Raw genomic sequence first — 16,247 nt, forward strand, 5'->3', positions numbered from 1 at the left:
TCACTACCAAAAAAAAAGAAAAAAAAAGGAAAAAATATTAAGTTGTTTTTCTTCATGTACCAGCAATTATTTACACCCAAGCTTCATTATCTGTTCTACCCTCCAAAGCAATCTGAAATCTCACTGCCTTTGGCACAACAGAGATGGAGGCTGCATGTAGTACACAATATAACAAGCTAAGCTATCTCTTCCAATCTCTCCTTTTCCTAAGAGGATTAGCACTGCAATATGCTACAACAAATGGTTGTGAATAAGCAAGTTGGTACACCTGGCCTTCCCCAGAAATAATCATCCAGCTAAATAGCCTCAAAACAGGTTTACTCCTTAAGTGTTGCTGAGATGAAACTGAATTCATAAGCCCAGAATTATAAAAAAAAATACATAAAAATCACCTATACTTCCACAAGCTTAAAAATTCTTAATAACTTCTAGGTTTGAAAAGGCTAAATCAACATAAGGTATTTTCACCATTCCATTTTTTTTCTCTAAAGAAATCACCAAAAATTGAAAAATTCCATTTTCCTAATGACATATTTCACCATATTTGACTGTTTAACTCTACACAAAAACATAAATTTTTTAAAATAAACATATTCTGTGCAACTCAACTCTTCTGAAGAGGGAATACAAAGTGAATTGCCTGGGATGCGTGATAAAAAGAAAAGTAACACCATTTATTAATTTTGTATACGTTATCTACCACCCTACAGATTCCTTGAAGGAGAAGAACATGTCTGAATTTCACCACTGAGCGCCACAGGCACGAAGTGAGAGAAACTAAACAAGCACATCCTGAAGGGAGAGAAAATGCCTGCAGCAGCAAATGACCTACTACATACCTCACTCTCAGTTTTTTTGATGTTATAATTTGTTAATTTCTGGGGGAAAAAAGACAATCACCCACAGTTTCAACTTGTTCTAACAGAATTATTAAACTTTTAAAAGTTTTTGATCAAAAGGGACATATATCATTCTAAAGATCAATGTATTTTCAAAAGGTTACCATCCTGAGCAAATCTGCATAATGAAGTCTTTGTCATATCCATTTTCTTATCACCTGAAGCAGCAATGTGCATTTTTAGAACACTACTAAACTACTCAAGGATGAAGCATATCAATTTTTCATTTGAATTCCTATGGATTAAAGTTAATATTTTCCAGCTCAATACACAGTAAGCAAAGGATAATTTCATTTGAATATGCATTTCATGGTATGAATAAGGAACTGTTTATCTCCCCATTGAATTGTTAAGTATTCTAAGTACTGATTCATTTGAAAAATCAACAGGGTATTGGCAATTCAGTGTAATACTGAACACATACATATTCCATACCTATACCGACACACATGTAATACTGTTTCTATGACATATATTATAAAGAATAAAATTTACACATTACCATGCATAGGCAATAATTTAACCACTTGTACATACAATAAATAAGACAAAGGTCAATTTTAATATTTTTCAATAGGCATTAAATATTTTTAAATTATAGTGACTAAATTTCTTTAAAGAATATAAAAACCAGGCATCCTGAATTAATGTGCTCCTGAAAGAACAGAACAAAGGTGCTGGCCACTGATACTTTTCATGAGTGAAATTAAGCTAATGACTTAAGATTAATATGTCAACCAACAACAATTAACAGGTCATTCTGTACTATATGAAAGTAATTTTAATAGGTAAAGATTATTCCTCTTAAAACTGCATTTCACAAAAGTTCAGGTGCATAGTGCCCAAACAAGGGCAAAAGAGCTTGGGAAGGGTCTGGAGCACAAATCTTATGAGCAACTGAGGGAGGTAGGAGTGCTTAGCCTGGAGAAAAAGGAGGCTCAGGGGACACCATATCACCCTCTACAACTACCTGAAAGGAGGCTGTAGTCAGGTGGGGGGTCAGCCTCTTCTCCCAGGCAACAAACAATTAGATGAGAGTAAATAGCCTCAAGTTGTGCCAGGGACAGCTTAGACAGGATATTGTGAAAAATTTCTTCATAGGAAGGGTTGTCAAACCCTGGTACAGGCTGCCCAGGACAGTGGTGGTGTCACCATCCGTGGAGGCATTTAAAGGACATGGAGATGTGGCACTTAGGAACATGGTTCAAGCAGTGAACTCGGCAGTGCTGGGTTAACAGATGGACTCGATGATCTTAGAGGTCTTTCCCAACCTTAATGATTCTATGATTTGACTTAGCTTGGTGCCACTCTCAAAAATCTGTATTCACACAATCATTGACAATATCACCAAAACAGAAAATGTTGCCAGAAAGAACTATGAAAGGTATTTTAAAATCTTTATTCTGTGATCACATAAGCACACTTATATGCATAATTTCTTATACATGAAAATAAAACCCAGCAAAGTTTCCATCCTGTGGAATGTGCATTATTTGAGCTCAGGTACTACCCTACCACAACTTTACTGGATGATGCCACATTGAAATGAGAAATACAATTGCTTTAGGAAATCAGCCAAAATAAAATGTTACTTGTAGGTACTGTACTCAGAGATAAATAATCACAAAGCTATGGCACTTTCACAAACCCAAATTCTCTGAATAATAACAATACAAGATTACAACTTTCTTTTCTTCTAAACAAGATTCTTGTAGAGTAGCCTGTATAGAGCAAAATCCAAGCCACAAATATTTGTATTTTCAACTACAATCATTCTAGTATGTATTTATCCATTGATCTTACAAATACTACATATATCACAAATTTAAAATAAACAATAAATTGAAGACACATACTACAACAGAAGAAGTCTCATTACAATTTCTGAGCAATTAAAAAGTCATGGTTCCACAACCAACTTGCATAGACAGATCCACAAAACTCCACATAGAAACAGTAGTAGGTTGCTAGACCTGAGAGTACTGTATACTTTCTTGCTACAGTCTGGTAACTGTATGTACTTATGCAGAATGCTCCTGACCAAATAAACTCAGTTATGCCATTCATATGTGCTGGTTTAAAAGTAAACTGGCGGGAGAAATGAACCTAACTCAAGAGAGATTATAAGTCAAAGTTACAATTTACTAAAAAGATCACAATAAATACAATGATACAGAAAAAAACTGGTTTTAACCCCTCCAAAGACAGATGTATATGCTAGCACCCTGGAACAAGAACAGAACTGCATTTGTTAGCCCCTGTGCTGAGCACCACGATGTACTGAATGTTCATATAACTCTTCAGACCTAAATTTTAAAATTACTTAATGTATACTACCATTTAACCATATTTAGTAAGGTTCAGTTGCAAGTGTCTTCTGTTAGCTAAAATGACTATTTGCAGAATAAATCTTTGAGAAGGAAATGAGAAAGCTAGTAAATCTAAAGTTATATTTTTATGTAGAATTTAATCACTATTCTTACAATTACTGGACTACAAGGACAATGAGATTCAAAATTAAAGCACTGTTTTAAGCAAATGACATTATTTTTGAAGCAGATCAATTTTGTAATACTGCACGCATTTAAACAAAAGCACACAGTTTAAAAAACAAAAGGGAGGGAAATACAATAGAAGTGTAAACCTGATTTATCTCTAAGATTCTCTTTTCAAACCTACGCTACTCAAGTATCTTCAACTAATTATTCTATTTTATTGATAGCATTTTTCCCAAGAGAAGTTATTTAAAAAGTTTAACCCCTGAGCAAGTCATGGTTTCTCCTGCCTTTGAAAGTGTCAAGCGCATTGATTATAACTGCAGGAAGTGTTACCTTCTACCCAGAGAATCTCACCCTGCACAATCTTAAACACTGTCTCTCTCCCAAAATGGCTTTGATTCAGCAATTCAGACTGCTTCAGCTGATATTAAAGGCAGAAGCACCACAGAAAAGGGATCAGCAGTTAAAATGAAATACAAAGAGGAAAAAGCCCAGATCTTGGATACAGTACCACAAAGCTTGAGAAAAGCAGATTTGAAAAAGACATCAGAGTGACTAAAAAAAGAACAACATGACAGAAATTAAATAAGATTTTTATGTTCTCCTTCTATGCATTTAAACTCATCTCAACCCCTATTGAAATTCTGATCATACCCAAAGCCCAAGGCTTTTGACATACTTTCAAAAATCCACACCCCTTCTTACTCTTTTTTAAGTCTCAAGAATCTCTGCTGGGTATCCAACAAGTTGAACGGGGGAGAAAGACTGGTAGTGGTGGAAAGGGAGAATATCAATATACACATGATAAAAAGGCTATTTAAACTCATATTAAACTTTTTTCTTAAAATGATGGTGACTATTTCAAATAGTCATTGTGTGTTCTTAACCCCATACTTAGCCAAGTAAAAACTGCTGAAATAGTTTGGGGGGAGAAAAATGTATTTTCCAGCCACATTTATCCAAATACCTGTATCCTGAACAGTGATTTTCTTAGGTCAGTGACAAAGTAAGAATAAACTAACACAAGGTGCTACAAGGCTCTAAAACATGACAGCCAGGACAATAAAGGAAGACAAAGCAATCTGTAAGTATCTCTACATTATCAAATTACGTAGCACAGAAAACTGTAAGAATGTAATACACACAATTAATACAACAATGGTAACATGTATCTTTGCACTAATTCCAAAGGGATTTTCAGAACTGCAAGTGGGGGTTTTTTCCAGTTCAGTCATGACAGGGCCAGAAGGTAATGATACATCTGCCATGATGCAACAAGCAGACCTGTCTTCTGTCAAGAGTTGAAATCATAAAGGAATAAGCTGTCGTTAGCAACCCCTCTCCAAACAGTAGAGCTGTCATCTCACTGTTTTCCTCTGCTGGTATGGGGGCTGGTGTGGGCTTATATACCCTGTCAGTTCAGTATTAGTCTAAGCTTTTAACCTTTTCTTGAATTTCTGACAATATTTTAACTCCTACACACATCTTATCACATATTGCTATGTATTTTGTGATCAATTAATATTGCTTTCAACTATGTAAATTTTCCTTCTATCTGCTTGGTGATCAGTATGTTAGAGATTATCAATTCCTCATAAAATGTTATTGAAGGAATTAAATATACTGCTTTCAAAATTTTCTGTCCGGGGTATGGTGGATTTTAAGCCAATTACATGAGACAAATTATTTATAATACATTGTAATTTGTGTTTATGTTTTTAGAAAGATCTCAAAAGGTCATCCAATCACCTATAACTTTTCTTAGTATAATCACCACAAAAGTAGGACTTCTAAATACAAGTTTCCCCTGCTAAGAAGGACTTTACAAGCAGTGTTAGTTCTATGGTCTAACAGAATGAATAAACCAAATACATATACCAGAGTCAGAAAAGCAGTATTTGAAAACATACAATATACAATAAAACAATATAGCAAATTATTGCCCATTTTAGTGAAAGTCTACGGTTCAGTAATATATTAGAATACCCAAATAAGATTGTGATTGCTCTGGCACTGTAGTTGACTATTAATAAATAAATGAGGTATTTTAACATCTTTCTGCAACAATATACTTACAAGACATAAAAGGTGTATAAATAGTAGTATTCTATGGCAGAACAGTAATTGCAGTGAAATGTCAGCTATTCTTTTTTTTCCAGAAAGCGTCACTTACCCATCTTATTGAAACTATGCTAAGTATGTGCAAACTATAAGAGAGAACAAAGAGGATGTTTGTCTAACAAGATATTCTATGAGTAAAAGTGAGATTGAAAAGTTTTTTTGTAAGAATTTTTGTTAGCGTAGTTTAAACAAAGCATAATTTCTGGGCAACAATATGTAAATATCCACTGTTGAAACTGACTGATTTTTACAAAATAGAAAGACAAAATACAAAATAGTATGTGTACTATTTTGACTAGTAAAGTAGTAGTCTACTAAGACTACTAAATTACACAAAAGTTATGACTTTTGTGTAATATAAGACTACTAAATCACACAAAAGTTATGGTGGGGACATTTACTGCTGTTACACTGAATGACTTTGTTGTTTCATTCAACTGACTAACACAACTAATGACATCTTACTGTATGCTGAGGAAAGTAATAACCCTCACCAACTCTTAGTAAATATTGCCAACCTGACAGTTTTGTACAAATGAATAATATTAAGTGTTTAAATCCAATATTATCATCAAAAATCTTTTTAAGAACAGAAATTGTAAAAAAAGAAATTAAGAGTAAGATAAACACAACAGAAAACTGAAGCCGAAAATCATATTTTATCAGTCATTAAAGAAATATTCCACAGTGAATATCCATCTAATGCAAACCTTTTGTTTGTTTGTTTGTTCATGCAAAGCCAGGTTTTCAGGTGCTGCTGAATTCCTTCTGAAAAACTAGCCCAGGTTTTTGAAGAACCTATCTGCCTGGCCTGTGTCAAATATTAATTCTCCTTTAAATAATAATAAAAATATCTAAGATACCTTAATATTCTTGGAAGCTTTTTAAAATTTTATTGTTTTTTAAATCAAATAAGTGACAGTTGCTGTGGTTGAATTTTATTAGCATCCCTGGGATCACAGCTGTCTTAGGTAACAAATGTACTGTATTTACAGAGACACAGAAAACATCCAACAATTTCTTTTTAGTCGTGCAGTAAGTTGATGTCTTCTTTAATCCCTAGAGGAGAGGTATCAAAGATAAAAGTACTCCACAATTCTTCACAATGTCCAAACCAAGATAAGCTCAGCTCCTGTTTCCCCAAGGAACAAAATAAGTACATCAACTCCAACTTATCCTTCTCTAACACAGGGAACATGGCAGCCCCTAAACTGCCATTATGAAACCAGGAATGTAAATCCTTAATTCTCAACTCCCCAAGTAAATGTCCTCATCACTGAATTGAAGAATTTACCTCTGTCTCACCATATTCTCCTGGTGCTGCTTCTGTTATTGGATGTATAAGTGATCTGATAAGAGCCTGATTGTACTGACAGTGGACAAATCATTTAGGCAAAATATAAAAGAGACAGGTTAAAATTACTCTTCTAATCTACACTTTATTTATTTATTTGTTTACTTCATTTACTTTTTAAATAATAAAAAAAGAAATGCAATGTCTTCAGTGCAGAATTCTTATCATCAGTAGAATACTCCCTCATTCCCAGAGGAGGGACTTGAAGTGCAGTCTCTCACACATCAGACTAGTGCTTCCGTCAAAAATCAGTATTTTCCACTGCAGAAAGTTTCAGCAGAAAATTTCTATTTTAACACAATAACAAATCTATGCAATTGTTTTGTACTGTATTATAGGAAATTGCCAGCTTTTTAGCTTAAAAACATCTTTATAGTAAGTATTTATTTTAATTAAGCTTTTGTTAGTCTTACTGCTTTATTATTAGATTTGTCTTTTTCATACTTGTTTTTCTAAAATAGACTTTGTCTTACAGTGTTTTAATGTATTTACACAGATCTGCTTCTCACATTGTATACACTTTTCTCCTCCCCCATTTCCTACAATCTGTTCTCTATCTAGTTGTTTATTTCTTCTCTTCTTTCATATTTCAACATCTCTTCTACACTAACAAGTTTGAATATTCAGATTAACACAACAACATTACCTCTTCAGATAAACCCTTGTCAACTTCTCCCAACACCTCTTTCATAAAAGATCGAATCTACACAACAGAGCTTGATGTAAAACATGGAAGCAGAAGCATTACCCACAGGAACCACACAGATTAAAATCAGAAATACATTTCTAGCTACTTGAATTCTCACCAGGATATTTCTCCTTGAATCTTTTCTTTACAATTTGTAACAGCCCCAAAATAATAGAAGCATGATAAATTTTAAGCCTGTACATTGCTCCCTTATTTCATACATGCTCTAAGAGAAAAGCAGGATTTCTTCATTCTTTTTTCCTCAAGCATTGTATCATAGAGAAATATTTTCTACTCCTTCCTTAACTTCCTGCTTAGAAGTATCAGTTCATCCTGCTCAATCCACTGCTCATTGATTACTTCAGCTGTTGCATCTCTGTTTTCAGTTTTTCCAAGAAATTAACTGAAAAGAGAAGTGAGAGAAAAGCAGTAGAGAAAAAGATATGTTTTTGGGCTTCTAAAAGGGTGGTTTTTTTGTTTGTCTGTTTGGTTTCGTTTCAAGAAAAGCAGATATTTCTGAACTAGTTCCTGCACAAAATACATTTAAACACTACTTTTGCAATTTTTAATTTTTATTTTTTAAACTAAAACCTAGTCTTCAGCAAATGTTTTAAGGTGCCTACAAAGCCTGCATGTATTTAAAACTCACAACAGATCAGTGGAATTTTCAAATCCTAGATACCATTATCCACTTGAAATTCACATAAGTCTATTAGAAAAAAAAATCTAATGTTCTCTTGTCATCAGCACTGTAATCTTATGCTTTGATAAGGTCTACTGGTTTCATTCAAGGATGAGACCACTCCTTAGAAGAAACACAGAAAGAACAAGGAAATTAATTCCTTACTTCAAACTGGCTATGTTGCATGAGGAGTTACCAGAGTTTTTATTCAGGTTGTTTATCCTCTACCTAATTTCATTTCATTAGAGACAGAAATTGACATGATATCAGCATGTACCTATCTGTATTCTCTTTTTGGTCATAACCTAATGATTCTAAATACCCTCAGTGAGATCCAACTTCCATGAAATAGCCTTATCTTGTCAGAAATACAACCAATTCCCACTACAGTGATTACAGGATACAAAAAAAATAGCAACACACTTAATGATGTAATTGATCAAAACACAATTGAATACAATTTAATCTTCATTTTGCATGAAAAAAAAATCATTGCAAATAGTATGTGTTCTAAACATGTAGTATATTTACCAGAATTTTAAGATGCACAAAAAGAGAGAGTGTGTTTTATAGCACAGCTGAAATTACTGAACTAAAGAAAGCTAATAATTTAAAAACCATATTAAGAAAAAACTCAAAGATAAGGACACAAAGTTGGATGCCCCAATGTGATCTACTGATTACATTTCTTTAAAGATACTTTCTCATAAAATGTTCGTGGCTTTTTTCCAGTGTTTTTCTTAAGAAGCATTAAAAATGCAGAAATAAATAATCTGGTTTTAAGTATAATAACCATTTGAGAGAACAGAGGTCTGGTATCTGTCACCCTAGCACAATCACTGCACAAAATAAATAAAAATACAAAAACAGCAAAAGGAAGTATAACTCTCCTGTACTAGAAATACCCTTAAAAGTTAGCTGTTAATTTAGGGTTAGGATCTCAGTTTTAAATACCCAGTCTCTCGAGTTACCCAAGACAGTAGCAATCTCTAGGAAAGAACAAAAATGCAAGCATATAAGCACTGCTACAAAAATTTAAGTAGCTATAGCTATTCAGATTTTTTGCTAAGGTTTTGGAACCTATACTGGACCTACCATAGATTTATACTATTCTTAGTAATCTTAAACTACTTTTTGTTCTGTCTCTGAGTCTTGATTTAAAATTAATAAAAAACTTTATGTTAGAAGAAGGTAAGCCTCACTTTCACAAGTCTACATTTCTTTTTCACACAAAGTGTTCTCTGGTACTTTGATAATGGGTAATACAAACAAAAATAAGGCAGTGGCCCCTAATATTTTATATGTTTTCTTCCTTCCCGTCATTGAAAAAAAAGAAAAAAAAAGAGAGCCATTTTCTAGACTGTATACTTTAAAGACAACTGCAAAAAAATTAAACTTCATTTAGCAAAATGTGAAACAATAACAGTGACAACACTGATATTTAGAGTAGTACATTAGCTTAACTTGGTAAATGTAATAGAAATAATGAGTCTTAAATAGGCTCTTCTAATGTTTACTACAGGAAATTTCATTTAGGTAGGAGGGTGTAAGTGATGAATTACACCTACAAAGTTCCAATGTTAAAAACATAACACTAATTGTCCATTGTCTCTCAAACAGATGTAAATGTAACAAAATAGTGTCCATAAAATGTAAATGTTTTCTACTGTCAAGTATTGATAAGTAGTACTGAATCAGAATGAATTAGTATTTAAAACAAAACTGAAAAAGATTGTGCCTCTAATAAATTCAGTACAAGCCTAGCAAAAAAACCTGCTGTTATCATGAAAGCTCATGTTATCATGAGATTACAACAGACGTTAAGTGAGAATATGTAGAAACTTAATGAATTATAAAAGAAAACACTTCATAAATTTCTGTAGTGCCTTCTATTGCATCTCATCAACTGCTAAGGGCTCTTGTCACGTTATCTGCCATATTAAACTATATGGCAGTGCCACCACTGTAAGACAGAAACTTGGTTCCACTAGAAAACACTTCCAATAAAAACCAAACAAGTATTCCCATCAAAAATAAAACGATCAGATAGTAAAATATGGAATACTGATTAAAAAATTGAAACGTCACAGATTTACAGTTCTTCATACACACGTATGCAGACACATCCACATGCACACACAACCTTACACATACATTCACTTTTACTTACCCCAATAGCTCTCTTTATATATGGTATCTGTGTGCCACTGTCCAGATCTTCATTAATTATAAGTCTCCTAGCCCACTGACCGGCTCTGACAACACCATTACCATGAATTAGGACCAGGAGCTTGTCAGGATTTATTAGTGCATCTTCACTCATAAAGATAAAGCTCTTTGGTTCACTCTCAGTTGCATCAACCTGCAAATACAGACAACATGAACTTTAATGCATTAACAAAAAATCTTTAAAAGGACATCTGCAGTTATAAAGTTATCTACCACATTGATATAAAAACATTCACAGTTTAACAACTATTTGAATGCATGTTACAAGGACTAATGTCTGCCCAGTATTAAATAAAAATAAAGCAAAAGCTAGTATTTGTGCAATATAACTCTGAAACATAAAAACATATAGCATTTTAGAACAGCAATCCAAGATAAATTTAAAACAAAAACGAGGTAAAAAGTGTGCTGAAGCTTTGAAACATCACTTGTGTACAGAAATTTACTGGAAAGAAAGGAAGTTCATAAATGAACAATTGAGAGTGGGGAGGGGAAGGGATCAAGTAACTTCTGAAGCAACATTAAAATTCTTACATAATAAAAAAAAAAAAAAAAAAAAAATCCCAGAGAGTTCCAAATTAGCCACCTCAATATAAATACCCAATCACCCAAGTAGGACCCAGTATTGTAAATTTGTCTATTATAAATCTAATAGGACAGGTCTAATAAAATATAGAAATCCAATTTGGGTCTAATAATAGCTTCACTAAGAGTCCTGCACCTGGGTCAATGCTTAGCTACTTTGCCATAGGAACAGACCAACAATCAGCTTTGATATTCAGTAAATCATAACCTAATACCATATTTTGTCTTTAAGAGAGTAAAGCAACACCTTTTGTTCAATAAATACTGAACTTTTTACACTTAGTTTAGCAAGCCTGTCTCAAGACAAAAGAACTGTGTTGGTGTGAATATCATAAGATCAAAAAAAATCTCATGTCTACTCATTCTTCCCTTTCTACCATAAGAATACATGGAAAAGGAAGAACAAAACAGGCAAATCTCCCCATCCTACTTTACTCCACACCCCTCCACCCCTAACTGTACAGCTAACTGTACATCTGCTAGAACCATGTTCTGCAACAGTGAAGTAAGGCAGATCAGGATATGATCTTTACGTTGAGAAAGAAGGAATGGCTAATTGGATTATGTTAATTTTTTCTCATACATGAGTACATACTCCTAACCACCCTGAACATCGGAAAAACATCTTCTTGAACAAAAGGAATTTCCAAGTGGAATATCTCTCTTCGGTAGCTACCATACCACTGAAGACCTTATTCCCTGCTCAAAAATGAAGTAACATCTCACGTGCGTCAGTTTGCACTTTCTGCACTGGGAAATAAGACTCACTTTCTCTCACATGTTGTGTGAACATAGAAAATATGGTAAAGAACATGTTCTGTTGAAAAAAGTTTAGAATACCTAAGTACAACAAGTGCTATACTTGGGGCCACAGTCAGATCATGCTGCTGCTTCTGAAATAGCAGTATTGATATCCTAAAAGGTAACACAGATTAGGTAAAAAATCAGCCAACACTGAATCTCAGACAGTACTTGGCAAGGTGTAACTGACTTTTACACATAAACTCCATACTTGCAACACCATAATTAGGGAAAAACACTGTGAATTTGCATTTCAGACAAAGGTATAACAAGGCTGTATGTTTTAGTATTTATAAAATAAATTCTTGTGCAGTATACAGGAAATACTAGCACTTAGTAATCATATGCATATGACTGCATATACAGATATATAGATATATATAGATGACATAACTAGTTCACACTTCTGCAAGTAAGTTAATTTTAACAGCTAAAAATATCTACCAAGCTCATAAAAAAACCCCTCTTCATTATATTCCCCAAATTAATCACATTTGGAAACTTTTTGTCAAGCTAATTTATGTTCAAACACTACTAATTTAGTAGATCCAGCTTTCACTAAAGAACGCACATAATGGTCACTCCTGTGCACCATCTTACTTTATTAACAAATCAACATAGAATACCATTTAAAGCTGAACATACTGAGACCGCATAAAATAATTTCTATTTATTAGCCACTGGCTCTTCTGGACCTACTCAAGGACACTGATTTCCAATTCTTTATTTAAATTCAAATTGAATAAATCCAATAAAATGTTTTTTTAGTTTAATTTAACAATTTCTTTGAACTGTTATTCACATCTAAGAACAATCTTCCAATAATCTGTACCTAGGCATGTCAAACCAAAGTTATGCTGATAATTTACTGCTTAAAATGACTGTTTAAAGTTTAATTTTCTTCTTCTTGGATTTTTTTCCCAATGCACAATACCACCTTAAGGTTTATGAATGTAGTGTGAGCTCTCTACGGATATTATGACATTCTTAAGATTTTCAAACACTAAATTTCTTTTTCCATATGACTTCTGTCTCAAATGAATTATCACCTAATAAAGAAGTACCAGTCTAGAGAGTATTTCAGAAGCATACTAGTTAGTATTTTGCACAGCTGCTTTCAATATATAGAGTAAAATCAAACTACACTTGAAGTCTAATCTTATTGACATCCATGATAATACATTGACATTGACTCAATTTTTCAGTTCTTAGCCATTACCAACCCAAGACATATGAGACCTGATTAGGCTCTAGGAGTCTTTTATTTTGTATACTGGAAGTTTTTAAGATTGAATACTAAAAAGGAAAAAAAAATCCACTAATATTTTTCTTAATCCAGCTAAGAAACACAATAAAATTACAAAGAAGTGAAATAGGTATAAACTGTAACTGGAGGAAACAACATGGCAAATAAATGGAATTGAAACTGAAAAGACTCAGTAAGATTGTGAGAATTGTGAGCAACCGTTGGAGAGAGAAAACTGCTCATTTGCTTCACAAGATGAGAAAGTCTTCTGTTATGTGTTTCTACATAAAGCTGGTTAACTAACTTATGTTACAGTCTTCATAATACTGAAAATCTTGATTTAGTATTTTTCAAAACTATAAAATGGAGTTGATAAATATTACAGGCAGCTAATTAACACATGACCATTACCCGCTAACTTTACAAACCCAAAATCAGTGGAAATTTTATAAACAAGTACTGACTTTACTTGGGTAACAAAACTGACAAAGGAATAGTTCTTGGCTGTCAAGTAGATGGAGAGAACTACTGAATGAAGTTTTACCTACTGAAATGAAAGAAGAAAGCATTGATAACTTAGAAGATTCTGCAAGTGAGACCCTTCAGTGCCCTTGCCAATAAAACATGTGTCCTGGTTTCAGCTATGATAGAGTTAATTTCTTCTCAGTAGCTGTTACAGCGCTGTATTTTGGATTCAGAATCCTTATTGTTGTTGATAACACACTGATGTTTCCTTTTTTGCTAAGTCATGTTTACCCTATGTCAAGGACTTCTTTTCTTGTCTCATGCTCTGCCAAGGAGGAGGTTCCGAAAAGAAACCGGGAGAGAGAAAAGCTGGGTCAGGTGACCCAAACGGGCCAAAGGGATATTCCACATCATATAAAGTTATGCCCAGTATATAAATAGGGGGAGAGTTACCCAGAAGGGGGGGGAGAAGCGTGTCAGAGGGTGGTGAGCAATGGTATTGTGTATCACTTGTTTTTTTCTTTTTATTATCATTATTATGATTTACCATTATTACTGTATTTTACCTTTTATCCAATTATTAAACTGTTCTTATCTCAACCTACAAGTTTCACTTGGATTCTCCTCCCCATTCCACCATGATGGGGGGGAAAAAGGGAGGCTGAGCGAGCAGCTGTGTGGGGCCTAATTTCTAGCTGGGCTTAAACGAAGACAACATGTTAGTAATTATTTAAACTTCCATCTCAAGCTTTTGCAAAAGCCATTAGAGGTGCATTTAATTCGACGCACACTCTATTTGTCATCAATAGCTGAAGAAGAGCAAAGATCAATCACTTGATGCCATTAAAACTAAAGAAATACAAATACTTCATCTGGATAAAAAAACTGCAGTCTTCTTTATATTCTTAACATAACCTTCAATGGAGCACAAAAGGAAAAATTTAAAAGTAGTAGCTGAATGGCTTCTCTCTGAACATGCGACTCTTCATTAAAATTTTCAAGTCCAGTAGTATATGCTGAACATTAACAGAAGTATTATATTTTACAGTAACAATAATGCAATATGGATCTCAGCCTTCCTGTGTAGGAAAAAATGTTCAGAATTATGTTTTGTCAAAGGTGCTGGAATAATAAAATAACAGGAAAGCTTTCCTGACTTGCCAACTGGTCTGATTTTCATATCTGAACAGAATTTATTAATTTTTTGTATCCAAAACTTCAAGTGCCACCTGAGAGAGCAAAATAAAGACAGTAAGTTGGACTTTGTGCACAAGGTTGAAATTTAGAAAGATGAGAGAACATGAAATGCCATCATGCTAAATCTTTGAAGCATAGCGTTTCCACCCCCTATTAAAATCATACTGAAAAAAGGGTACTTCCCCTAACACAGTCCTGAAACACATTTCAAACATTCAAACACCATTACACTACCAACTTCATTATCAATTGACAAAAAAAGGAAAGCCAACACACCAACTTACTGATGATGAGGTTAAAGAAAAAAATGTTTTTGTATTCACCTTTAAAATATTCATATAATAAGGTCATATATGTAAGAGCCATCTTGATCAGATCAAGCGTCCTGTTTCTGACAACTGTGTCCTAGTTAAAACAGCTGGGACCAGTTCATCACTGTATGGGTGTACCCAAAACTATTCTATACCCTTCCATGCCATTTCCCAGAAACTGTTATCAACAGACCGTTTATACCATCGGTCCAGAGCAGCCTGACTCCTCAGGCTATAAACTGGGTGTTAAGAGGCCTGCGAGATAGGAGGGTGTTCCTGTCCTCACATCCATTGTGGAACCCCCCCACCCTGAGGGAGGTACTGAGTATTCCTGCCTGAACTGGAGGATATATAATCTTGGAGTCTTGGGACTTTTTTTTACCACTCGTGGGATCCAGAGGAAGACTGCAGATCACCACTCTTAACTAGACTGCAGCCACCACTCTCGACTGGACTGCAATCACTACTCTCAACTGGACTGCAACTACCACTCTCGACCGGACTGCAATCACCACTCTTGACCACTGCAACAGCACTCTCACCAACAGGCTTTTCCCTTCTCCTTTTACTTTGGACTCAGGGGGCATAAAGAACACCACTCTGTTCATGCCCCAGGGTGCTGGGTTATACATTTGGGTTTTGAGGGTTAAAACCAATTGTTTGTCTGTGTGATTGTACTTATTGTATTATTTTATTAAATTGTTATTCTGATTTATAATCTCTCTTTTGAGTTAGGTTCATTTCCCCTGCCGGTTTACCTTTAAACCAGCACAAACTGGTAGATTGCTTAGGGGAACAGTAAGACAACAAACTGGTTACAGAGTGATGCTTCCCTGGTTTTGATAACCAGTAATTCTGGGATCTTGCAAGACAGAGTTTATATAACTGGACAAGTATGTACAATACTTCAAGGCACTTATCCCACCTTAGTATTGTCAAATTTGTTTTTTAATGCATTTATACCTTTCTCCTTGATAGTATTCAATGGCAATGAGTTCCTCAGTATAATGGGACATGTATGAAATAGTACTGTCTTTCTTTCTGCAGAGATCTCCTGCCTGATAATTTAAACTTGATGCCCCTTAGGTTCTCCATTATGAAAAAAAGCAAAAACCCATTCCCTATTCATCATCTCTACACCTTCCATGATTTTATAGATTTGTCATCTTCT

General features: G+C 34.2%; 1 protein-coding gene across 1 annotated transcript in view; it reads right to left on the reverse strand.

Annotated features, from left to right (window-relative positions):
- The window catches only part of FAM172A (family with sequence similarity 172 member A), a 202,224-nt gene that overhangs the window by 118,607 nt on the left and 67,370 nt on the right, over window positions 1-16,247 (reverse strand). Inside the window, exon 8 of the mRNA XM_032676697.1 lies at window positions 10,413-10,604. Within this exon, the coding sequence (XP_032532588.1) occupies window positions 10,413-10,604 (192 nt within the window). The remainder of the gene's footprint in view (window positions 1-10,412; window positions 10,605-16,247) is intronic.

The sequence above is a fragment of the Chiroxiphia lanceolata genome, chromosome Z, assembly GCF_009829145.1.
Source record: "Chiroxiphia lanceolata isolate bChiLan1 chromosome Z, bChiLan1.pri, whole genome shotgun sequence".
Lineage (NCBI taxonomy): Eukaryota > Metazoa > Chordata > Aves > Passeriformes > Pipridae > Chiroxiphia > Chiroxiphia lanceolata.